The sequence below is a fragment of the Myxine glutinosa genome, chromosome 3 (genome assembly GCF_964187855.1).
Source record: "Myxine glutinosa chromosome 3, kmMyxGlut1.1, whole genome shotgun sequence".
Lineage (NCBI taxonomy): Eukaryota > Metazoa > Chordata > Myxini > Myxiniformes > Myxinidae > Myxine > Myxine glutinosa.
The window spans coordinates 13,153,554-13,180,241 of record NC_136263.1 but is presented as its reverse complement, the minus strand read 5'-3'; the positions used below and the strand labels follow the sequence as shown (position 1 = coordinate 13,180,241).

The window sequence follows — 26,688 nt, the reverse complement described above, 5'->3', positions numbered from 1 at the left end:
TGCTAGGCAGACCCCGGATGTGAGTGTATGTATGTGTATGTAAGTGTGTGAAAGTGCATTGAAGATGAATTCATCTAACAATTTAATAAACAGGAAGTAAATTCCTGTGTGGGGCTAGTGTGAAAAAATTCTGACTCAACCCGGGCGTCGAACCCACGGACCTCATCACTTACGCGGTGACAGCCCACTGAGGTATTGAGTCTCCGTGATATCCTCAGGAATTTCTCACACTAACACTGCGAGTTGTGAAAGTTAGAACAAACCGATTAGAATTTGGTTAAGGTCTGGATTATGCAAGAAAATTGAGCAAGATCAAAATTATGCTCTGTTGGATGGTTCTTCTGAGAGCTTGACAGGCTAAGCGTACGTACATGATGGTGACGTCATTACGTGCGCTAAGAGGCTGGAGAACTGAAATTATATTTAGATTGATTACTCCCAGCCGCAACCAGGCGATTCCATATAATGAGTGGATACCAGAGATAATGTGCCGTGTGGCAGGCAGTGCTTATCACTCCCATTAAGGTACAGTGATAGCTGAATGGGATACCTTAATGGCGGTTCACCATTGATGGTATATGAATGAATGAATGAATGAAAGAATATGAATGAATGATCGTTTTAAGGCCATTTTCCCCACGAGAGCGGGGGTTAGCCTTGCGGGCCCCATGACAATTATGGTTCCCTGTTTGAGGCAATGTTTTTATTTGATGGTATGAAATCGCACCTGACAACCTTTAGAGGCCATTTTCCCCCGCAGAGCAGGGGTTGGCCTTTTTCGGGCTTGGTCCCCTTTTTGAAGCAATGTTTTATGGCCGGATGCCCTTCCTGCCACCAACCCTGTTTGTCGCCTTTTGCAACACACAGGGAATTACCAGTGAACAGTACATACACACATATATCACTGCATTTGTCATGGACAGAAAGCAAGGAGTTAGGGTGTGGAATAATATTCCATTCAAAATCTTTAAAATAGTGTTGAATTTGAGGCAGAAGCTTTTGATTGAACAAATTTTTTTATAATCGGTCCCATTGGTTGCTTGTCAGAGTGGATTTTGCTTTTGATGTGCACAAGAGGTGAAATGAGATGCAATCAAATCAGGTACTTAGGATCCATTTATGTAGCATTATCGTGACAGTAATTACACCACATCAATGATCTATTTGACTTGTATACAGTTATTAAAATACAATGGTTTTCAAAGAAGTCCCTTCTTTGGATGTTTGTATGTTTAGGGACGATCTTTCAAAGCCTCAAATTCTTTCTTCACCGATATTATGATATTTATATCTCAACCATACTCTTTACAGCGCGTTGGAGCTGCAAAAGCAGTGTCTTGGCTCGGGTTGTACTGGGTGGTTTGCCATTTTGCCATTGCCTTCACAGCAATTTTTGTCCGTGCTCTGTCCTCTTAAATTCTGAGCATCAAGCAAAGATATGACGAGGCACGGACCATTTTTTTCACAAAGTCTTTGCTATGACAAGGCCAGGGTTTGAACCACCGACCTACTAGACTGAGAGTGGATGCTCTAACCATCACTGCACCTGGATATATATATATATATATATATATATATATATATATATATATATATATATATATCTATATATATATATATATATATATATATATATGTATATATATATATATATATATATACTGTATATATATATATATAGTCGGGATGTATATATATATACAACAACAACAACAACAACATGCATTTTAAGGCCATTTTCCCTGCAAGAGCGGGGATTAGCCTTGCGGTCCCCATGACAATCTTCTCCATGTTGCCCTATTTTCTGCATCTCTCCTTGTTAACCCCCTTGCCCGCATTTCTTCTTCCACCATCTTTAGCCAAGTCTTTCTCGATCTTCCCCATCCTCTACTTCCTTCTACATTCATTTCCATCGCTCTTCTCAACCAGTCACTTTCATCCTTCCTCAACACATGACCAAACCCTCGCAACCTGTTCCTCTTTACAGCATGAATCACAGGCTCTATTCCCATCATCTTTTGCAATTCATCATTTGTCTTCCTCTCTCTCAACGACAAACCGCACATCCACCGAACGATTCGCATTTCCACCCTTTCCAGCCTTCGTTGCTGCTCTACATTCATGACCCATGTCTCGCTCCCATAAATCATAACACTTCTCACACATGCAGCATACACCTTTCCCTTCAGCTTCAACGACACTCCCCTCTTCATCAGCACGCCACTCAGTTCCCAAAACTTCTTCCATGCACATCTCACTCCAGCAACCGTTGCCGTGTCTGATCCACCTTCTCCATTCAGCATGTCTCCGAGGTAGCAAAATGTTTTCACACCTTCCAGCTTCACGCCGTCTCCAAGATCCAACTCAACATTTCCTCCATCTGCAGCTCCCTCTGTGCACACCTTACATTTGAATGTAGCTACCACACTGGTTAATTAACCTCTCAGACCACTACATTTTTGATGAACCCACTCAGCGCACATTGTACATTGAATGGAGTTCACTCCGACACCCTTCCTGCACACAGCACATGGCCACTTCCCAGTTCTTTCCACATCACCATATGCTTTACCACTTGCCATCACCTTCGTCTTTCCTATATTCACCTTCAGACCTTTTGTCTCCATACATTCCTTCCACTTGTTCATCTTTTCCTTCAGTCCATCCATACTTTCCGCAATCAACACCAGATCATCTGCATACAACAACTCCCACGGTAAACCCTCCTTTACGGTCTGAGCCAGCACCTCCATCACAGCTACAAATAGTAGTGGACTTAGTACCGACCCCTGATGCACTCCCACCTTCACCTCAAATTCACCACTGTTCCCGTCCTTCGTCCTTACAGCTGTGCGCGCTCTTTTGTACATTGTCATCACAATTCTGATCAACCATTCCTCCACTTCTAACTTCCTCAATGCCCATGTCAATACTTTGCGTGGAACCCTATCGAATGCTTTCTCCAGATCAACAAACCCAAGAAACAACTTATTCCTCTTCTCCATGTACTTCTCCTGCAACTGCCTCACAATAAAGAGGGCGTCTGTCGTTCCTCTTCCTGGCATAAATCCAAACTGCATTTCGTCGATCTTCACCTTCTTCCTTATCCTCCTCTCCAACACCCTTTCCAATACCTTCATTTCATGCTCCAATAACTTTATCGCTCGGTACGAGCCACACTCCAGAGGGTCACCTTTCCCCTTGTAAAGAGGGACGAGGGCACTCAGTTCCCAATCTACTGGAATGCGACCTTCTTTCACCACCAAAAGCCCTGGTGTTGGGCTAGCGGCTAGGGTGGCGGCTTAGGATCCTAGGATCCTGGGTTCGAATCCCGGTCAATCGCTGAATTAACGCCAGGGGGGTTGACTCAGCCTGTCATCCTTCCGAGGTCGGCAAATTGAGTACCAGTTCACTGGTAATTCCCTGTTTGTCGTTAAAGGCGGCAAAAAGGGATGGCGTCAGGAAGGGCATCGGGCCGTAAAACATTGCTTCAAAAAGGGGACCGAAAAACAACAACAACCACAGTTCCCGAAAAAGGCCAACCCCCGCTTGCGGGGAAAAATGGCCTCTAAAGGTGTTTTTTGTTTGTTTTTTTTCACCACCAGATTACAGATCTCTGCCATTCTCTTCACACCCCAACTTCCTGCTGCCTTCAACATATCTCCCACAACTCCCGTCGGCCCTCCCGCTTTTCTACTCTTCGTTGCTTTTATCACTTTATCACAAAAAAAAAAAAAAAAAAAAAAAATCACTTCCTCAACTTCCTTCTCAGTTATCTTCTCTGCCGGTCCTAAAACTGGGTTACTCTCTATGTTGCCATCCCATTCATTCTCTGTATTCAACAGCATTTCCATATATATTTTCCATCTTCCTTTAATTCCATCTGGGTCCACAATGATTTGTCCCACTACATCCTTCAAGCAACTCACCCCCATCACATCACACCTCTCTTTCGCTATCTGCTTTGCAATCCTGAAGACAGCTCTCTGACCCTCTTCCGAATCCAAGCGTTCTCCGAACATTTTCCTACATGTCTCCTGCGCCTTTGCTACCTCTTTCTTTGCAGCCTTCTTGGCTGCCTTATAACTTTCATGCTCTGCTTTTTCTGCTCCAGTACCCTTCGCCTTCTGCCACTCCTTGAACTTCTTCCTCTTCTCGTCAATCCTCTTTCCAACTTCATCATCCCACCACCATGTTTCCGCGTGCCTCGGTGGTCCTTTTGTCCATCCACATACCTCACCAATGGCTCCCAACAGACTATCTTTCATTGACATCCAACCACGTTCAAGCTCAACCACATCATCCTCTACCCGACTCAGCCTCTCTTTTAATGCCTCCCTTACTGTCACCTCTTTCAACCTCCACACCTTCATTCTCGGTTGGTACTTCACCCGCCGAGCTCTCCTCGCACCTTTCACTCTGATGTCGCAGACAACCAAGTGGTGCTGTGAAACAGCCTCCTCCCCCGGGATCACCTTTGTGTCCCGGAGGTGCCCCCTATCTCGCCTACGCACCATCAAGTAGTCAACAGTTGTCGTCGACCCACCTGACGTGTATGTAACAAGCTTATTATCCCCTTTCTGGAACTGAGTATTACAAATCAACAAATCAGCTCCATCAGCAAACTCCAAAATCCTTTCACCTTCTCCATTTCTCACACCATATCCGTAACCCCCATGAACTCCCTCAAAACCGTCCAGACTCCTTCCCACATGTCCATTTCGGTCTCGTCCTACCACAACAACTTCCTCATCTTTCACGTTTTACATCAGCTTCTCTATCGCACACCAGAACTTGTCCTTCCCTTCATTCCTCAGGCCAACCTGCGGAGCATATCCCGAGATGACGTTCACGAAGAGCTTTCCAATCATCATTTTCACCATCATCAACCTTTCACTCACTCTAGTCACACTCACCATACTGTCTACAAACTCCTCAGAAAACAGGACACCAACACCATTCACGCCCTCCGGGCACCCTTGCCACACAAACTTGTATTTCTGTCCCTGCCTACCCTTCACCATTCTCACACCACTTCCCTTCCATCTCGTCTCTTGCACACAACATATGTCCACTCTTCTTCTGATCAATACTTCCACCACTTCTCCTGATCACCCTGTCATGGTCCCTACATTCCATGTCCCAAACCTCAGAAACCTATCTCCACTTCGGGCTGTACCCTGCCCATATGTAGTTGTAATTGTCATGGTTCTCTTTTTGAGGCAATGGTTTTACGGCCGGATGCCCTTCTTGACGCCAACCCTCTTAGTCGCCTCTTCCGACACGCAGGGATACGGTGTACCTATTCTAACCAGGGTACACACCGGATATATATATATATATATATATATATATATATATATATATATATACTGTATATATATATACACAGACCTGGCATTTAATATGGAATTTTTTTTTTTTCTTGACGGGTTTACTTTATTAACTCAGTATATCAATCTGGTGAGTTTCTTTTACACTTTGGTGATTTATTTGTTAAAAGAACCATGTCACTGATTGTCTGTCGCAGCAAGAAGTCAACAACAGGATTATATCACAGGTGGCGTGGCAAAATGTACGGACAGGTGCATTTGATGATTGGCTTCACAGTCGGGTATACAAGGGTTGTTGTGTTCTGTATTAGTGGAAAACAACTGCTGCACGTCTCCAAAAGTTATTGCCGCTTCCTCTGGAGATGGTCCGTCAACTCAACAATGCTGTTTGTCATTGAGTGGTGGCTTTACGAAATTACGGCATGAAACAGCGTGCTATTGCTACGCAGTATGGCATCACTCAAGGTCAGGTGTCAAAGATCCTGAAACGAAATGCTCAGAGGGGTGTCCCTACTCCAATACCGAGGCCAGGACGTCCCCGCAGAACCACAAGGAGGGATGATCGCCAGGTGCACCGGTTAGTCCGCAATGGCCGTACCAAGTCAGCTAATCGGCTTAGGGCTGAGTGACAGCAACTGACAAATGTGCCTGTATCCAGAAGGCTAGTTAATCAACGACTGGTTCAAGCAGGCTATCGTGCCAGGCGTCCCCTGAGAAAGCCACGCCTGACCAGACAACACCGCCAGCGCCGATTGCAGTGGGCCAGAGAGCACCGTCAATGGCAGCCAGGACACTGGAATCAAGTGACCTTCAGTGACGAGTCTAGATTTCTGGTCTATCGTCAAGATGGTCGCGTCCTAGTGCGCAGACAAGTGCATGAAGCCTACAACAAAGATTGTATAGTACCAAGAGTCCAAGCTGGAGGTGGTGGGGTGACCGTTTGGGCTGCTTTTCATGCAGGGGGCAAAGCTGACCTGGTTGTTCTGAATGGAAACCTTAACCAGTTCAAGTACAGGGCCATTCTGGAAGAAACATTGCTTCCATTTGCTCGTGCAGCCTTTTGAGGAAACTTTGTCTTCCAAGATGACAATGCACGGCCTCATCGTGCTCGCATGATCCAACACTTTATTGCTGACCATGGTGTAGAGCATATGGAGCGGCCTGCCATGTCCCTGGATATGAATCCGATAGAGAACTTGTGGGCAGAATTAACGCGTCAAATCGACCACTTGGACCAGCAGCCGACCTCTGTGCGTGAATTGCAGCAGGCTATTGTCACTGCATGGCAAGCGATTCCTGTCCAAACCTTGGCAAATCTCATGAACAGCATACCTCAATGTGTACGTGCTCTCTTGAATGCTCGTGGGGGTTACACGAAGTACTGAACTGTAATTTTACTGTCCGTAATCCCAGTCATAATTTAACTTTTGTTTTTGTTAAAAATATTTTTGGTTAATGTGCAAAATAAAGAGATACTTCTGGAAAACGTACAGAAGTTTAACACAGTACTGTCCATGAATTGAGTTCGATATCAGTTTACATCACTTTCAAGGATCAATTTATTTGTTTCGAAATGTCAAATGTGGTTTTTGTTTCTTTTAAAGGTCACATTAACAAAATCTAGAATAATTTCAACATAATTCCAATGAACCTTTGGTTCTAAGACATCTTGAAAAGTAAGTTCACCCCCACAAAAAAATATTCCATATTAAATGCCAAGTCTGTGTGTATATATGTGTATATATATATATATATATATATATATATATATATATATATATATATATATGTCAGGTCTCAGATTTGTTACTGCTTAATGCTCAATTATAAATGCCGGTTGACTGACGTATTACCACGTAAGCTATGTTATAAAATGCTGTTCTATAATGTTATTTCATGAGTTAATAAAATGTATTCGAACCTTAGGTAGGCTGCTTGAATCGTAGACATAAATCCTTTGATAAATTGCCAAAAACATTAACTGTTTTGTTTAATGACAGTGACGCCTGAGTTACAATGAGGTTTTTGCTTCGCTTTCATTTAAAATGAGGAAAGGCTCGCTTCAGTCGTGTTGGACAAATTGTATACGTGTGCACTTTCGAGGCTAGATAAGGCCGGTCGTAAAATCCCTATCATGAAGCCAAGAATGCACCCTCCCTTTAATGAGTTATATTTTCTGCCTCGTCGGAGTTTTGAAATCACATCTGGTCCGAATGATAAGGTGCGTGCTGCACTCCCCCGAATGACAGAGCGGATAACGGTGGGGGCTAGGAATGACGGGGAGGGACTCTCGCCAGTCGCTTTGTTCTCTCGGAGATTTTCTGATAATCGTATTCATATATAAATGAATGAGAATCAATGTGTTTTCAGGAAGGCTTGACTTGGCATGTTCTTGCTGTAGCTTGCTGTAGATGTCTGTCTCCTCCGGATCCGTATAAAGTGTTATTTTAATAAAGGTCTCGTCATTCTCAAGCCTGTTGGTGGAACTCTACTTCGATCAGAAAAGGTGGTTTCTGACATTTGGTGCCGTGACTCGGATTGCAGCAGACAGAGGACAGAGAGAGCGGACCCCGAGCGACAGAAGGAAGGCTGTCCGAACGCCGGGACGCCGGCACGTCGTACCTTCCTTCCTGGAGCGGGTTCAGCCCGTTCCTTTCTGCCTTCTGCTCTGCCTGCTCTCCGAACAGAAATTGTAAGTAGAGGCTCATTTCAGGCCACAGAATGACGTGTCTTTGTTGAAATCACCTGGATATCATTTAAGAGTAACGTTACAATATTTGCGCTGGATAAACATTAAGAGTAAAGCTAAGGATAGATTTAGCGCTGGATATTATTTAAGAGTAACGTTACAATATTTGCGCTGGATATTATTTAAGGGTAACGTAATAATTAACAAGGACGAGGGGGAAAGTGAGGTCGGACAGCCGTAAAGGTTGAGTAGGCCGAGAACTTTCCAGGAAGGAACAGCCCAGAGACAAGATGGGGTATGCCATTGCATGCCAGGGAACGAAGGGCTGTGGCTAAACTTAGACGGCCAAAGGGACATGGCCAGGAAGGGTGAAATGCGTAGGTACCAGGTAGGTTTGACAAGAAGGTAGTGACAACTACGAGGTCAAGCCAGGAAGCTCTAGACTAAGTTCTAGACAAGAGGTCCAGATAAAGCAGGCCAGGATCTGGTGGACAAGAGAAAATAAATAAGCTCACAGGAAATGGGCCAGGTGGCCACAGGGTGAGAAGGACAGGTTAGGTTTTGAAATATTGAAAATTGAAGCAGGAGCTGCATTGTAGGAATTTGAAGCTTCAGAGCCAAAGGAAGCAAGTTCAGGAAGCAAAGTTCAGGACAAAACAATTAAGGAGGTAGTTAAACAAGTAAATCAGCGAGTGATGCCGCTGGACCAGATACCAGACCTGACCAGACCTGACCAGACTCCAGACCAAGACCCCCCACCCCCCCAAGACCTGAGCTCAGTCCCAGGGCTCTAGGCAACACCCCAACACCCCGCCCTGCCTTCCCTTTTTTTTTTTTTTTCACCTCAACCCACCCCCCGTCCAACCAGTCCCAAAAATCCTTTTCCTTGAATGAGAGACGTAACATGAATGAGCAAAGATTGTTTGGGAGTGGCTGGAGAAAGGCATGATTTGAGTCGATCTGAGTTTCGCGCGAAGAATGGGAGACTCACTCGTATATGAATGAGGAATGAATGTATATTGGGATGTTAATTGACGTGTGTGTCTGGCCAATGTGTTTGTCTGTGTGTCATGTGCAAAGCAGAGGGTTTCGGTGTGAAACTTTGTAAGCGATCTGCTCGACTTGGGGGAAATTCAGGCCGGGAATGTCCATTTTAACGTCTATCCGAGAGAACAGGCGAGGTCCTGAACTGAGTCCGGATTTTCATCTGTTTGGGAGTTGTTTGGGAAGCGAATTGATATAAATCGGGTCAGGAAAGCACCCGGAGTGCCCTTGTCGATTTACTGTTGATATGAAGCGGTTTCTTGGAGATGGTTGCAGAATTCGAATCAATATGTGTGTTTTACTTGAATTGAAGAGTTCATTCAATGGCAGATATTGTGTATTGTATGTGTGGGATGTATCGCTGAGGCAGCTCACCTTTGGAATTGGTGTCATATAGTGCATTTTGGGTCAGAGAGGTCAAGCGTCGGAGATCCTGTTAGCTAGGGATGAGTTCTGACAGCTCAATGTTCTGACAGCTCACATGTCAGGTCGCAGATTTGTTATGACAGCTTTTCGCACTTTGTTATGACAGCCGACTGCATGTCCCAACGCGAGGTAAACCCCGCCGCGAACGCGAATAGAGCGGCGTGCAGGGAGTGTTGGGATTCGTGTGGAGGCACGAGGGTGCGCGCCAAGACGGGGGGGGGGCGGCGTGGCGTCATCGCGTTGAGATGGTTGTGCCAGGTCGATCGGCGATCTCTGAATTTAAATCGGATTTTTGTCATGTGTGTTGTGAAATTAAACGTCTATCCGAGAATCCTGGCAATGTTCGTTTAACTAAAGTGTGGTACAAACCTGTGTTTCCGCCGTGCGGCTCCGTGGAAGTTTGGGTAGAGGGATATTGTGCGTTCAGACAGGAGCCGAGCGAGCCGCGGGTCACGGGTGTGCTGTATGAGATTTGCTCAGAGTGCTGGCGATAACTCGCCCACTCTCAGAGGAGGATGTGTGCCCAAATGCATTGTGGGTCATTTCGACTTTGCTGGATGTCGGACGTTCATGTCAGACGAGCCATGTCGGAATAGTGGCCGGCTGCGACATATATGCCAGGCAATGTCACAGGACGAATACGTTACTTATAAGATGGATTTTTATTTAAGATGGATTTATAAGATGGATAGATGGATGGATTTATTCAAGATGGCTAAAATAAACGATTTCAAGACAGAGTAATTAATTTCCGGAGCCAAGTTCCAACAGGAAGTCTTGTTCATACAGTAAGGTACAGTGCGGAGTGGCGGCTGGAAGATGCATCGATGCATTTGTGTTGACCAATTCGAAGTTTGACCTTTTAAAGTTTAGTTGACCTTTGTTCGAGATATGCAAGGGAAAGGTCAGAGGTAATTCACTAACCTTGGAAGAACGACAGGCGGAGTCAGTCTACAGGGTGTTGCTTTAACGACAGGATATATAGGACTTAAATCTGGAGAATATCGGGACATTATATTGTGGGTAAAACCAAAATCATGTACATAATTAGTGGACAGAGAATATCGAGTTTTTTGTTGTTGTGGAAGCGTCAGTCAGGTACAGTACGCTTGGAATTTAATTTAACCGGGTCGAGTACAGTAACGTGTTCGATCGAGCTGTGGGGATTTGAGATGGATTTGAGTCACGTTAAATGGAGGACATTTGTGAGGATGAAGAGATGCAAGTAACGTGGATTAAATTGTGGTATCACGAGTTGGGTGCCAGAGATATTGTGGTTATTATAACTCACTGATTATAGGGGGCGCCGGGCGCACCGAGTACAGATCGGGTTGCATGATGGAGCACGCATGCATGGATTTTGGCTTTGCGAGGCTCCGGATAGAAATTGGCATTTCGATGCTGTGGATTATATTATGCCTGCCCGGAAAGGGGATGTCCTGTGCTGGGGCTGGCGACATGCCTCTGTTATTTGTCTGTCTGTCGGTCTGATTGTAAGTCTTTGGTACTGGGAGGGCTAATTGAGTGCTCAGGCGTCATTGTTCCATGGAGGCAGGAGCTGTGAGTCACAAAATGTAAATGTAACACAGAGAGATGGACAGGACAACAATGGAGCTTATATGGACGGGTTTGGGGCAGTTTCAATCTGACGATTACAGAGTGCTTTGTTCCGTTCACGAAACATGTAAAATTCATGGAGTTGAAGTCGTTTGCAAGAAGGCAGCAGAGTCAGTACTGGGATGCAACTTCGTCCGGGGGTTTTGGTCCAGCCTGCAAGGAGTCCAGGGGCTTGTTTTAGGGCTGGGTCGCCAAAAATGGGATGCTGTGCCCATCTGGATGTAAAATTATCCATCAAGGACGGGGAATAATGTGCAGTGTGATTGGGTAAGAGGTAAAGGCCATAAAACACCAACCCCATGAGGAACGAAATAAATGGAGAGATGTTGGGATCACATGATGGTTGGGATTGAAGAACAACCTACTGGGATTTCAAACCTGTGTTTGGGTCTGGGGCAACTGGGTGATGGGCAACAGTGTATGAGTGAGTAATTATGATCTGTTTAAGTGTAAGAGGCGGTGGAGAAGAAAGGGGTGATGAAAAGTTATTTGTTTTAGTGTGAAGTAGGTTGGTTGCTTATTTGTCACAGTAAGATGAGAGTTGTGTTTTTAAGCTTGGTCTTTGAATGAATTGTTGCTTGGAATGTGTTGATTGGAAAAGTGATTTCTGATCGCTGATCCGATCTGGTTTTGAATTGTTGATTTAATTTTGAATTGATTGGAGGTAATAAGGATTTGTGTTGATTTCCTGATTTGAGTTGATCTGGAAACAAAGACAGATGGGATTAATGTGTATATCAGGAACATTTTGGAAAAGAAATATGGATATATGACATTACTAAAATATAACCAAGCAATTGAGAGTTCTTGGGTTAATGGGATATAAATAAATGCATCTACAAGTTGATGGTTTATAAAAATTTAGTTCTGGATGATACTTAAACGATGAACAATGTTGGCAATATACAAAGAATGTGACTTGTTTTTTGGGGGGGCAAAGTTATGAGTGGTTGTGGGCAAACGAAGATTAATTTAGATTTATCATAGTTAAGTTCGAGGAAGTTGATTTGAAGCCAGAATTTCATTTGGATGCCAGAAAGGAGAAAGGAGATGCTGAAAGCCAGAAAGGAGATGCTGTTGTCTACTCTGAATGACAGGTGGCGGTATCCAGGGCGCTGAGGAGTTTGTTCACGTTGTAAAGTTTGTTTATTTATTTGTTTATTTAGTTTGTTTATTGTAGAGAAGAGTGCTTTTGGGATTCCGGAGCCAGAGTGGATAATTTGAGAGTAGTAGGTGGTCCATGTGAAGCTTGGGAGTGAACTGATTTGGGTTTAATAGGCACAAGCTGGTCTAAACAGGGTGAGGAGGATGGTGTGATTGATGATGTCAAAGGAGGCGTTGAGGTGAGGAGGATGAAAATGTTGAGGTTGCCGGCATCAGAGGAGAGAAAAGGTCGCTGGTGATTTTGAGGAGAACAGTTTCAGTACTGTGGCTGGAGCAGAATCCGGATTGGGATGTTTCATACAGGTTATTGGCAGAGTGGTGATGTTTGAGTTGAGTGGCCACAGCACGTTCCAAAACTTTTGACAGAAAGGGTAGATTGGAGATGGGTCTGAAGTTATTTAGGGTGTCAGGGTTTAGTCCAGGGTTTTTCCAAAATGGGGGTGAAGTTTCACGAGTTTTTGGGGAAATCGGTATGTGAAGCTGGATTAAGTTGGAACTGCTTGATGAGCCATGGAGATGGATTGGGTTTTGTTGTTGGTTGTCTGGGAGTTCGGTTGTTGCATTGCCAAAGGTTTCTGTGTGGTGGACACACTCGTTGGCTGTTGTCTTGTGTGACGTGGGTGGAGATGTATGTGGCTGTGTGTGGCTGCCTGGAGGGGAAGGCGGCTACAGTGGTTGATATTGGTTGTGGGTTGTCCGGGGTGCTTCGATTTGCATAAAGGGTGAAGATTGGGATATTACATTATTTTGAGTAAGTATTGGCATGAGTAATTACAGAAGTAATTATGAGTTATTATGAGTAATTAGTGGTATGAGTATTAGTTATGAGTTCCAGGTGTTGAGCTAGTTATGCTAGTTATCCAGCTAGTTATGAGTAAGTGATTATTTTAGTAAAATTACATGTTTCGCTGTGTTGTGGATCTGGGGACAAGCTAGTTTGATGGGTACCCTGGGGTCTTCGGCGTGTCTATGTGTTTGGCTGTCTGTCACACCGGACTCTTGAATGGGTTTTCATGAGACGAATTTCAGACATAACAGTGAGAATCTATTTTGAGCGAATCACAGTGGGTGAGGAAAACATTGTGTGTGACCAGACACCAGAACTGACCAGAATTGAAATTGGAAGTAGACCAGGTTATTTCTATTATTTGTTTATTCGTGAAAATAAATAAATAATAGGGGGAGGTTAATGGTGGTTTGTTTGTATTAATCGAGGTTAATGGTGGTTTGTGTTTGTGTTAATGGAGGTTAAAGGTGGTTGGTTTGTGGTAATTCTAGTTGAAACTCTAGCTGAAATAATTTCCGTTTAATTTTATAATTTTATTTTTATTGATGTTGGAAACAGGTAATGGGATGCTGAGAGAAGGATTGAATTTAATTTGAATTGGACTGGATTAAATGGGATTGAATTTAAAAAAAATTGAATATTGGATAAAATTGGATCCACTTGAAAAAAGCGGATTAGGAAATTGGAGACCTGTAGACCAGGCGCTCCCAGGAGACTTGTGGACCAGGTGTTCCACCAGAGGAAAAAGACCAGGTGTTCGTGGAGCACTTCACCTGCAAGAACGCCTTGGAACCAAGGTGGAAGGGACCAGTCCAGGTGTTGCTGACTACACCAACGGCAGTCTTTTGCGAGGGCAAGACTTTGTGGATCCACGCCACGCACTGTAAGTTGGCCATACAAGCACCAGACACTACACCACAGCAACCACAGTAAGGATGGGCCTAATCATAGGTACAATACTATTGATAGCGACAGCAGCTAGGGGAAACTCCGATTCCAATAGATGCGAAAACGAAACCCGACACCTCACCGTAACATGGGGACAAAGAGTATCACTACCATGTTTCGAACAGAAAGCCCTGCACACAAATTGGGTAAGCGTAAAATGGCTAGCACTGTCGGCAGGGCCTGGACGCGTTGGCATTGTACTACAAAAGGTACGAGAGTTCCGGGAAAACGGGCGAGCTAGCATTGAGACCTTGGCCCAACCAGGATACAAATGGGGAACCCCTGATTTTAAGCTACAAACACGCACGCGCCTAGAGAAAGGCATGACTATGCAGGTCCGGTGCAGCGTCTGGACCCCTGGCGCGGCCGGTGGCGAAAAGAACTACATACGATGCATCGAATACATACTCACGCCACAACCCCAGAATAAGGCCCCAAAGAAGGGTGAAAACACATATTGGAAAGTGGCCAGGGAGGTGGCAACAATTCAAAATAGGACACACTGCTGGTCGTGCATGCACTTTCCCCAAGCAGGCACCACAGGAATACACATGATAGTGCTACCTCTGTCCCTCAATGACCTCTGCTCACAACCTATCGATTCCCCATGTTTAGTCACCACGCTGGAAAGAGAAGGGGTTGACAACGGCAAGAGTTGCAATCGACAATTTAATTATCGCCCGTCAATGATTGCCCATGTGGCCGAGAGGCCTGCCCCCGTCTGGGTCAAACCACAGAAAGGGACGGTCTGCCTCCAGGGTTCCGGCCACTTGCGTATGGGAGAATCAGAATGCGCCTACACTCTCCCCGGGAAGCTGGGACAAGGGAGCTCGGGGATTACATTACGAATAGTACTGCAAGATAAACGCAACCACAACATAACGGCTATAACATTCTCTAGGGGGGTTAGTAGGATTAATGGGGTGGTAAAGGGACTCCAGTGCTTATCCACCCACCTGGTCCCACCCCATGGGACAATGTTTATATGCGGCGACAAGGCTTACCCCTATTTACCAAATAATTGGGGGGGCACATGTTATCTGGGTTCAGTCCTTCCTGACGTTGAGATACTGGATGAGCTAGACCCAAAGTCCTTGGACAGGCGTTATAAGAGGTCAGTCATGAACGAAGATGGAACCACTAAACTACACGGGAGTCTATGGGAAAAGGTGTTTGGTTTCTTCTTCCCAGGAGCGGGCACAGTCATGGATAGTTTCCGGATAGATAAATTGGCTTTGGCCCTAGAAAAGGTGGCAAACGACACCGCTACGGCTCATGACATACTATTGGACACGGTAATTCACATGCGTACAATGGTGATGCAGAAGTGAGACTAAGGGAAACTAGCCACGCCCTGACGATCGATCGGATCGCGCGCGAAAATTCTTATACATTTAGCTGGCTCACTGACTGGTTCCAGGGATGGACGGGCACCATAGTGAAGTGGTTATTGACCGCACTGGCTGTGATAATCGGGGTAGTAATTTGGGGGGCACTAATGAAATCTCTAGTCCTCCTCTGTATGAGAAAGTATTTTACAGGATGGAAAGTGAAGAAGCCGCCGACAACGACTATGGCTCTGACCACAGAGGCCGTCGACCTGAACGGGTCCTTCAACAAGGCAGTTGCGACCGGCGCTCCAGAAAATTGCATTGAATTTTGTAATGACTGTGATACTTGTGTGGATCCCATGTGGGAACTGGCTGCTGCCTGTAACGGTGTATGTGATGACTGTGATACTTGTGCTATAAACCCCTTGCGTGTACTGGCTAACGCTGCTTATGTATTACAAGCTGACAGCTGCACGCCCCCTTTAAACCCAACTATGGATCTGATTGCGACGCTGGGTCTGGCGGTCGAGGGACCCGACGTGGATATCCTAGACCCGCAAGCCGACCAGGCGCCCAAGGGAGACTTTGACATAAAGGAAGTCCCTCTCTTTTCTCCAAATGTTTTAAGTTCAAATGCTTCAAGTGAATCGGATTTTTACGCTCTGTACCCTGACCAGGAAATTGAGACACAAGATACTGACAATACTATGTATTCCCCAGAACAGCAGCACGTGAGGGACCTCATGGGCATGACCGTTGATTAACTTCGAAGATCTGCAAGGACTGCGTCTGCAAAGGGTGGGGGGAGCCAGTTCCGCAGGGGAAGTGATGCACCCTCTGGCGGAGCAGAACCTCATCTGGACCAGACGTCTTCGTTGTGGATCCGAAACGTTAATGAACTTTCATGTTTTGAGCCCTCAGGCTCCAAGCACGCACCACACGACACGTTCCCCAAATGCACGGGCGAGGCGCTATGGGCGCACGGTATGCCCTTGGGAGATACCCGCATTACACGATGGTCTTTCAATAAAGCCCGATGTGGCACGTTGTCTCTTGAGATACTTTGTCTCGACGAGACAAGAGGAAGGAATGTCAGGTCTCAGATTTGTTACTGCTTAATGCTCAATTATAAATGCCGGTTGACTGACGTATTACCACGTAAGCTATGTTATAAAATGCTGTTCTATAATGTTATTTCATGAGTTAATAAAATGTATTCGAACCTTAGGTAGGCTGCTTGAATCGTAGACATAAATCCTTTGATAAATTGCCAAAAACATTAACTGTTTTGTTTAATGACAGTGACGCCTGAGTTACAATGAGGTTTTTGCTTCGCTTTCATTTAAAATGAGGAAAGGCTCGCTTCAGTCGTGTTGGACAAATTGTATACGTGTGCACTTTCGAGGCTAGATAAGGCCGGTCGTAAAATCCCTATCATGAAGCCAAGAATGCACCCTCCCTTTAATGAGTTATATTTTCTGCCTCGTCGGAGTTTTGAAATCACATCTGGTCCGAATGATAAGGTGCGTGCTGCACTCCCCCGAATGACAGAGCGGATAACGGTGGGGGCTAGGAATGACGGGGAGGGACTCTCGCCAGTCGCTTTGTTCTCTCGGAGATTTTCTGATAATCGTATTCATATATAAATGAATGAGAATCAATGTGTTTTCAGGAAGGCTTGACTTGGCATGTTCTTGCTGTAGCTTGCTGTAGATGTCTGTCTCCTCCGGATCCGTATAAAGTGTTATTTTAATAAAGGTCTCGTCATTCTCAAGCCTGTTGGTGGAACTCTACTTCGATCAGAAAAGGTGGTTTCTGACATATATATATATATATATATATATATATATATATACACACACTAGCTTGGCTTGGCAAGCTGCGCTCGCCTCATCAAGCATCGTTACTAAGGAACGGGCTTATTTTAGCTGAGGCTAATGAGTGTACCTGAGTTGCTGTGTTGTCATGATTTACACCAATCATAATACAAACAATTATTTTGCAGAAATTTATTTGTTGTGTTTGTGATATTACATTTTTATAGGCAATTTAGGTTGAAGATTTAGGTTGAATGTTTTTTTTTTTCAAGAAAGAACCCCTCAGCACATACAACGGGGAGGGGTAGGTGCAGACTGGAAGTTTGGGACGATTACACCTCACCACCACGTAATTCAAAACACCTCACCACCACGTAATTTAAAACACCTCACAGCCATAAAACACGTAATAAAAACACCTCACCACCACAAAATTAAAAACACCTCACAGCCATAAAACACATAAATAAAACACCTCACAGCCACAAAATTAAAAACACCTCACCACCACTTAATTCAAAATACCTCATCACCAACTAATTCAAAACACCTCCCCACCACTTAATTCAAAATACCTCATCACCAACTAATTCAAAACACCTCCCCACCACATAATTAAAAACACCTCACCACCACGTCATTTAAATCACCTCACCACCAAGTAATTCAAAACACCTCACCACCACTTAATTCAAAATACCTCATCACCAACTAATTCAAAACACCTCCCCACCACATAATTAAAAACACCTCACCACCACATAATTAAAAACACCTCACCACCACGTCATTATAAATACCTTACCACCACGTAAATCAAAACACCTCACCACCATGTGATTTAAAAACACCTCACCACCATGTGATTTAAAAACACCTCACCACCACGTCATTTAAAAACACCTCACCACCACATAATTCAAAATACCTCACCACCACGTGATTCAAAACCACCACAACGTTATTAAAAACACTTCACAACCACGGAAACAAAAGTTTGAGGGAGTCGTTAAGTGACAACAGAGACACTGCCCAGATGTGTAGACTGTAGATATATAGATAAATGACTGTACCCGAGTTGCCGTTTTGTCATGGTTAAAACCAATCATAATTCAAACAATTAATTTGCACAAATGTATTTGTAATATACGTGATATCACATTTTATAAAGAATTGAAGTTGAAAATAAAAAATTCCCCAAAAAATTCAAAAAAAAAAAAAATTGGAAAATCTTTCAAAAACAATACCCTTAGGACATACCGACGGGAGAGATATGTGCATACCAGAAGTTTGGTACGATTTCACAAAAGTTTGAGAAAGTAGTTCAGTGACAACACAGGACAACACAAGACAACACAACACAGGACAGACGCTGCACATATATATATATATATATATATATATATAATATATATATATATATATATATATATATATATATATATATATATATATATATATATATATATATATATATATACACACACACACACATTTTTTATATACGAGTATATAGATATATATATATATATATATATATATATATACACACACATATTTTTTTTTTTTTTTTTTTTTTTTTTTCGTATACTGAATCGAGGCTCGTGAAAGAGCTAACATTTATTTCACAAACAAATCAACCAGACAAACAAAATATACAAAAAGAGGGAGCGGAAGACAAGATGGGGAGAGAAGGGGAAGCACACAACCACAACATTTGAGAGCAGGGAGAAGTGTGGGAGGGAGAGGGCTTGGGGGCAGGAGGCGTGGAAGGGGGAGGGGAGGGGGGGGGGAGAGGTATAAAACACAAGGGGACCGAAATTAGCGGGGGTAGAAAAGATCAAGGTTTTGGATGGGGGAGGATAAGAGATGGTGGTGAACAGCTGTTTTAAAGACCTGGAGGGTGGTGTGGGATTGAAGAGAGTGAGGGAGTTTGTTCCAGAGGCGGGAGAAAAGAGGAATGAAGGAGTGAAGGTGAGCAGAAAGTCTTGATTTTGGCAGTTTAACCATAAGAGGGTTGCAGGCAGATCTTGTGCGACCTGTAGGAATATTTGGGGGACAGAGCCCAGAGAGGGCTGGGGGGGGGGCAAGGCCAGAGAGGAGTCGGTAGAAGATGGAAAGACCACCAACCTGCCTGCGGTGAGTGAGTGAAAGGCCCTTGGAGTTAGCTTCATCGCGGGAGATTCCAATGATTCTGAACGCTTTGGTTTCAACAGCGTGAAGACGGGCTAGGTGTGAGGCAGGAGCACCAGACCAGAGGGGGAGAGCAGTATTCCATAGAGCTGCGGATGAAAGCCTTGTATGTGGTGAGGAGCTCAGGTGTGCCAAGGAAGGACTTTGCATGACGGAGGATGCCCAGTCGGCGACTGGCTTTGGAGGCCAGATTTGAAATGTGGTTTTCCCAGGAAAGATCATGGCAAATAGTGAGACCCAAAAGCTTGAGTGACAGAACTTCTTGGAGAGGATTATTCAGAAAGTGGATGGGAGGGTTTTCCAGTCGGTCTTTTCGGAGAGACATCGTAAGAGTGTGAGATTTATCAGGATTGAAAGACATGTTCCATTTGTTTGCCCAGTCTGTGATTTTGTCCAGGTCTGCAGAGAGTGAGGAGGCTGCAGACTGCCGATCTGAGGTATGAGGAATGGAGCGACAGAGAGTAGAGTCGTCAGCAAAGAGATAGAGAGGATTTTCAAGAGAGTCAGAGAGATCATTGATGAAGACCAGAAAAAGCACAGGGCCCAGAACACTACCTTGGGGAACTCCAGCCTGAACAGGAAGAGGAGATGAGAGAAACCCATTCAGGGCCACACGTTGACTACGACCAGAGAGGAAGTCCGCCAGCCATGCATGGAGATTTCCATGGATACCAAAGGAGGAGAGTTTGGTGAGCAGAGCAGGGTGCCAGACCGTATCGAAGGCCGATATATATATATACGAGTATATATATATATATATATATATATATATATATATATATATATATACATATATATATATATATATATATATACATATATATATATATATACATATATATATATATATATATATACATATATATATATATATACATATATATATATATATATATATATATATATATATACATATATATATATATATATATATATACATACATATATATATATATATATATATACATATATATATATATATATATATATACATATATATATATATATATACATATATATATATATATATATATATATATATATATATATATATATATATATATATATATATATATATATATATATATATATATATATATATATATATATATATATACTGAAACGCAAAAGAAACTTACCACCTTTGAAACCTTTAAATATCAACAATAACACTGCGTGTAGTAAATGTGTGAACTTATTTGTGGACAATAGTGTCCTCACTGTCAGACAAAACGGTCATGGATGGTCACTTGAACCTTCAATAGTCACTTCATAGCACAGCTGTTGAACAGCCGTTTTGACTGTCAGTGATTAGCCAAGAGGTACGGGATGATTTTAATGAGCTGCACGTGATGTCTTGATATTGGCTTTAAAAAGGCCAGTGCAAAATGGGCATTTTGACCGAAAAATTTGACCATTTTGACCAACTTCAAAAAGACTGAAAACACAAAAGAAACTTACCACCTTTGAAACCTTTAAATATCAACAATAACACTGCGTATAGTAAATGTGTGAACTTATTTGTGGACAATAGTGTCCTCACTGTCAGAAAAAACGGTCATGGATGGTCACTTGAACCTTCAATGGTCACTTCATAGCACAGCTGTTGAACAGCCGTTTTGACTGTCAGTGATTAGCCAAGGGGTACGGGATGATTTTAATGAGCTGCACGTGATGTCTTGATATTGGCTTTAAAAAGGCCAGTGCAAAATGGGCATTTCAATCAACATGCCACGATTGTCAAGGGATCAACGGCAGCGTGCCCTGGGCATGCTGCAAGGTGGACTGAGCTACCGTGAGGTGGCACGTCGCCTTGGCTGTTCACACCAGACGATATCGGCCCTGGTGGACAGAGACACCCTCCACAACTCTGCAGATGACAGACCTCGATCAGGGAGGCCAAGAGTCACCACTGCAAGGCAGGACAGGCAGATGGTCCGAAGTCACCTGCGGGATCGATTCCGTCCAGCATCCCGCACTGCGGCAGAAACTCCGGGGCGTGCAAACCCACGGATCTCCAATGATACTGCACGAAGACGACTGCATGACTATGGTCTGACTGCCAGAAAACCATACAGAGGCCCCGTGATGACGGTTGCCCATCGCCGCAACCGTCAGAGATGGTGCCAGCAGCATCAGCGGTGGACCTTGGCGCAGTGGAACGAGGTCGCTTTCAGCGATGAGTCAAGGTTCTGTGTGGACAGTCCTGATGGGCGTGAGTGTGTCTGGAGAAGAACTGGCGAGCGATATGCCAATTGTTGCGTGCGTCAAGCCAACAGGTGGGGTGGCCCAAGTGTGATGGTGTGGGCAGCCATATCAGGCCGGTACAGGACGCCACTGGTGGTTGTGGATGGGAATCTTAACGCCCAGCGGTATGTGGATAACATCCTGCGACCTCATCTGCTGCCATTCCTGCTAGACCACCCAGAACTGAGAACCTTTCAGCATGACAACGCTCGTCCCCATGCTGCTCGCTTTACCACTGCATTTCTCCAAGGCGAGAACATCAACACCATGCAGTGGCCTGCGCTCTCCCCTGACCTGAATCCCATAGAGCACCTGTGGGATGAGCTTGGGAGACGCGTAATTGGCAGGGCCAGGACACGGGCAGAGCTGCTTCAGACATTGAGGACTGAGTGGGACAGAATCCAGCAGCAATCCATCCAAAGACTGGTAGGCAGTATACGCCGACGATGCACTGCCTGTATCCAAAACAATGGTGGCCATACACGCTATTGAAAGGGGACTGACATTGCACCCTGTGCTGTTCTGTACTGTGGAACAAACTGATGAGATGGTGTATCTTGGTCAAAAACTTGACATGTCATCAATAAAATGCCAATGTTTCAATTAGCAATTGTTGGTTTGTTTTATTTTGAACTGTTACAATTTTATTACATTTCAAACAAGTGGTAAATTTCTTTTGCGTTTTCGGTCTTTTTGAAGTTGGTCAAAATGGTAAAAATGGTCAAAGTTTTCGGTCAAAATGCCCATTTTGCACTGGCCTTTTTAAAGCCAATATCAAGACATCACGTGCAGCTCATTAAAATCATCCCGTACCCCTTGGCTAATCACTGACAGTCAAAACGGCTGTTCAACAGCTGTGCTATGAAGTGACCATTGAAGGTTCAAGTGACCATCCGTGACCGTTTTGTCTGACAGCGAGGACACTATTGTCCACAAATAAGTTCACACATTTACTACACGCAGTGTTATTGTTTATATTTAAAGGTTTCAAAGGTGGTAAGTTTCTTTTGTGTTTCAGTATATATATATATATACACACACACACATATATATATATATATGTACGAGTATATAGATAGATATGGTAAAAGATAGGCACAGTTGGTATGATATATTTTTAAAGAAAGAAGGGTGCTTCAACCCAGAAAGCAAAACTAGATTTACTGCACTAATTTGACAAGTAAGCAAGAGCAGATCCAGTCTCAGCCTGAACCTGAACTGAGCTGGTTGGAAGCACCCTTGCCCTTATTCCTTAAAATGAAATATATATATATATATATATATATATATATATATATATATATATATATATATATATATATATATATATATATATATAAGTTCAAAACACACCTGGTCACAAGTGTGCCGCACTGACCGGGTCCTCAGTCGAGGTCCTCAGCATCATCCCGTTTCGGCCCTTCAACCTCGATACGGTCAGCTAAGGTGGGCCAGCAGGGGCACATACACATCCACATGCAGCAACTACACCGGGATGTGTACATACCCCCATTCCCAGCCAGTGCGAACGCAGACTACAACAACAACAACACCTCCAAATCCAGACTCCACAGCACCAAACAAACACGGTGGAACACTCATACACCCACCTTTATACCCTTCACCACTCACCAACAAAACACACCAGATCATTCATACACACACATACACACCCATACACACCCATACACACACACACACACACCCACACACACACAACACCAACCAACCAACCACCTACCCTTACAACATACACCACTCAACATACAAAAACACACTCATGCAAAAATTAATTCATGCAAAAAACACACCCTCACCCACTCACTCATATACACAAAATAAGAAATAATAATAGTAACAAAACCCCCCCCCCAAAAAACCACACAACCAACCTACACATTTATAAGTAGGGTTAGTCGACCTAGGTTTGTCGACATAGGTTTGTCGACATAGGTTTGTCGACCACTCTGTCGACAGAGATTTCATTCTTTGGTCCCCATTGGCTAAACATCAAGCAGAGCCGCCAATCCAGATTTCGGGCTTATTTTGCCCTCATCAGGACGGCATACTGCAAAAAAATCTAACCAATGAGGACGAAACACGTCTATTAAGTAATAGATGTCGTCTATTAAGTGATGTGTCGACAGAGTGGCGGGGCTGAGGCCTCAGGGACGGAGGTGACACTTTGGTCTCGGACTTTGGTCCACAGGAGATCGGGACAGTGCTTGACACGCTGTTATGTCGTGGATTGTTATCTCCGCCGATCGCACCGCACCCCCTGGTTTTGGTTTGCACTGGCGGGAACGATGGTCTGTGTGGCAGACAGGCTGTTGGTCCCTTGCGGGTTATGCGGTTTTTACCGTGCGAGACATAATCCGTGGCTGGTGCTCACCATTAAAGATAGGGGGTGCCTTGATTCATATGTATATGTGACTGGCTTTGGAAAAAGCAGACACTTCGGGGCAAAAATCTAAATTGAGATTTTGATATCATCTGATTCCCCATGCTTTTCTCTTTCATTTGATATTTACATTATGTTAATTGGATGAAAAATAACGAAGTTATGGTATTTTATTTACAATTATATTTTCGTTTAAACAATGGAGATAATGAGGCTCAAAGTTCACAATACAGTTCACACGCACAAAGAATGTGCACACATAGAGCTTTTCATTCATACTAAACAATTATGTCAGGGATCTCCTTCGAATTACGATGTATGGCTCGTAGTAAAACATCGAAATTTCGCGATCTTCGTATCTTTTTGACCGAGGAATCGTGACTTTCTGAGCACATTTTGAGAATGACATTTTAGATTCTTCATTGAATTTCACAACTTTTCTTTTGTTTCTTGGAAAAATGTTTTGGTGCGTAATAAACTAGAGAAGTTACTCTTTCTATCCATATAAAAATCTCAATTTGATCCCTGTGGTCATATTTTTATTCTCTTCGGCTTTTTCTCGCTAAGAGAAATGCCCCCCAAGTGTCTGCTTTTGCCAGAGCCAGTCACATATGTATATATGTATATATTGATATATGTACATATTGATATATGTATATATGTGTTGTAAGGTGTTCACATCAAGGCAATATTATTCTCTGAATAATCCAGCAAGGTTGAACCGCCATATGAGTCAGTGGATCAAATGGTGTAGACACAGACAAGGCGTTTCAACAAAACCATATCATACCACACTTGTGGATTTCACTTCACTCCAGTGGATCATGTTGGGGAGACGAAAGGCGGTAATATAAGTGGTTTGCTCAATCCACATCGTCTGAAAAAGAAAAAAGAAAAGAAAAAAAACAGTTGATGGTTTTTAAAATATTAAAGATACACAACAATGCAAACGTCATAACCCTGTTATCTATATATACATATACACAAAGAATTAAGTTAAGCACCCCTACACAACGAATTAAGGTAAGCACCCCCTAATATATATTCTTTGTGTATATGTATACATTGGCATATATTCTAAGGTATGTGAGATCAAATAATGATTGGTATGACATTAGCAATTATCCATTGATGAAATTGAGTGATCAAAGTGAAAAAAAGTGATTGGTTGAGTCAGTGATCCGATCACGTGGGTCCTACACACGTTATTGACGCAAAGATCGCTAGAGGTCTTCTCAGAACAATGACTGTACGTTAGAAAACATAAACGTCATCCACACTGTCCGTGATGGACCTATAGCTCCATACTTAAATTGAGGTGAAAATATGCCTAAAATTCCCAAAAAATTTCACCTTAAATTATTCAGAATAAAATATTGAAAACGGCATGATTGTTATGTTTTTATGTGACCATAATATCACTTCTCCAGAAAATATAGCAATATCATGGGTATATTACACTGTTTTGACGACAACAAACTTGTAATGTGCGAGGTTCTAAAAAAACGGGGGGGGTGCTTAACTTAATTCTTTGTGTATATATAAAAGGAAGGGGAATAGGGGATTGATGGAAATACATCAATCAAAGGCAGAGAAGGAGAAGGATGAGGGAAGTAATAAGCAAAGTCTCGCATTAACAAAGCACCAATAATCAGAAGTAAAGCACTTTAACTAACAGAGATGTGTACAGGAGACATCCTCCGACAGGTTGTATTTGTATATTTTGCAAAAGAATTAAAAAAATTCCTACTGCAAATTCATTGTCTGGGTCTTTCTCTCCTCTGCGGAAGGGACGTGAGTACGTGAATTTCTGCACCGCATTGGCCTTGTAATAGCTGCAAGGATACAACCAAAGGTTAAAATCGATGTTGCATGCAACCTTTTGCATGATGTTGCAGCAAACAATCAATCAGAGCTTTATAATGATTGTGGATCAACCTGCACAACCTTTGTGCGTTATTACTGTATTCATATTGCAAGTGCTGAATAATGCATCAATATACCGACTATTATAGTCAAAATTAATCACCGTGATGTGCATAACACAAAATCATTTCCATTCCCTATTAGTCTTTTGTGTTTTGTGATAATAAGACAACCGGAAGGTTAAACGAAACAACTCACCATTGTCAGGGTGTAACAGTGCTTTACAATACGTTTCGGTTCATTACCTTCACCACCGAAGGTGGATGGAGGTTATGTTTACACTCCTGTCTGTCTGTTTGTCTGACTGTGAACAAGATACCTCAAAAAGTTATGGAAGGATTTGGATGAAACTTGGTCAACCGGTTGGGTGTGCGACAAGGACTAATCGATTCGATTTTGGTGAATATCTGAAGATGGATTCGGATACGAGAATTATTTAAATTTTAAAGTGATTCCTCACCATTGAGAGATGGGGCCAAAACCGATATAAAAACCACCTTTAGAGGCCATTTTTCCCCGCAAGCGGGGGTTGGCCTTTTTCGGGAACCGTGGTTGTTGTTGTTTTTCGGTCCCCTTTTTGAAGCAATGTTTTACGGCCGGATGCCCTTCCTGACGCCAACCCTTTTTGCCGCCTTCAACGACAAACAGGGAATTACCAGTGAACTGGTGCTCAATTAGCCGACCTCGGAAGGATGACAGGCTGAGTCAACCCCCCTGGCGTTAATTCAGCGATTGACCGGGATTCGAACCCAGGATCCTAGGATC

The 26,688-nt window shown here is 43.4% G+C and overlaps 1 protein-coding gene across 1 annotated transcript in view; it reads right to left on the bottom strand.

Moving 5' to 3' along the window:
• Nucleotides 1-26,688, bottom strand: part of LOC137423806 (dedicator of cytokinesis protein 1) — a 968,048-nt gene that overhangs the window by 192,148 nt on the left and 749,212 nt on the right. The window contains exons 43-44 of the mRNA XM_078773719.1: nt 25,748-25,832; nt 24,788-24,874 (exon numbers count right to left, since the gene is read on the bottom strand). Coding sequence (XP_078629845.1) covers nt 24,788-24,874; nt 25,748-25,832 — 172 coding nt within the window. The remainder of the gene's footprint in view (nt 1-24,787; nt 24,875-25,747; nt 25,833-26,688) is intronic.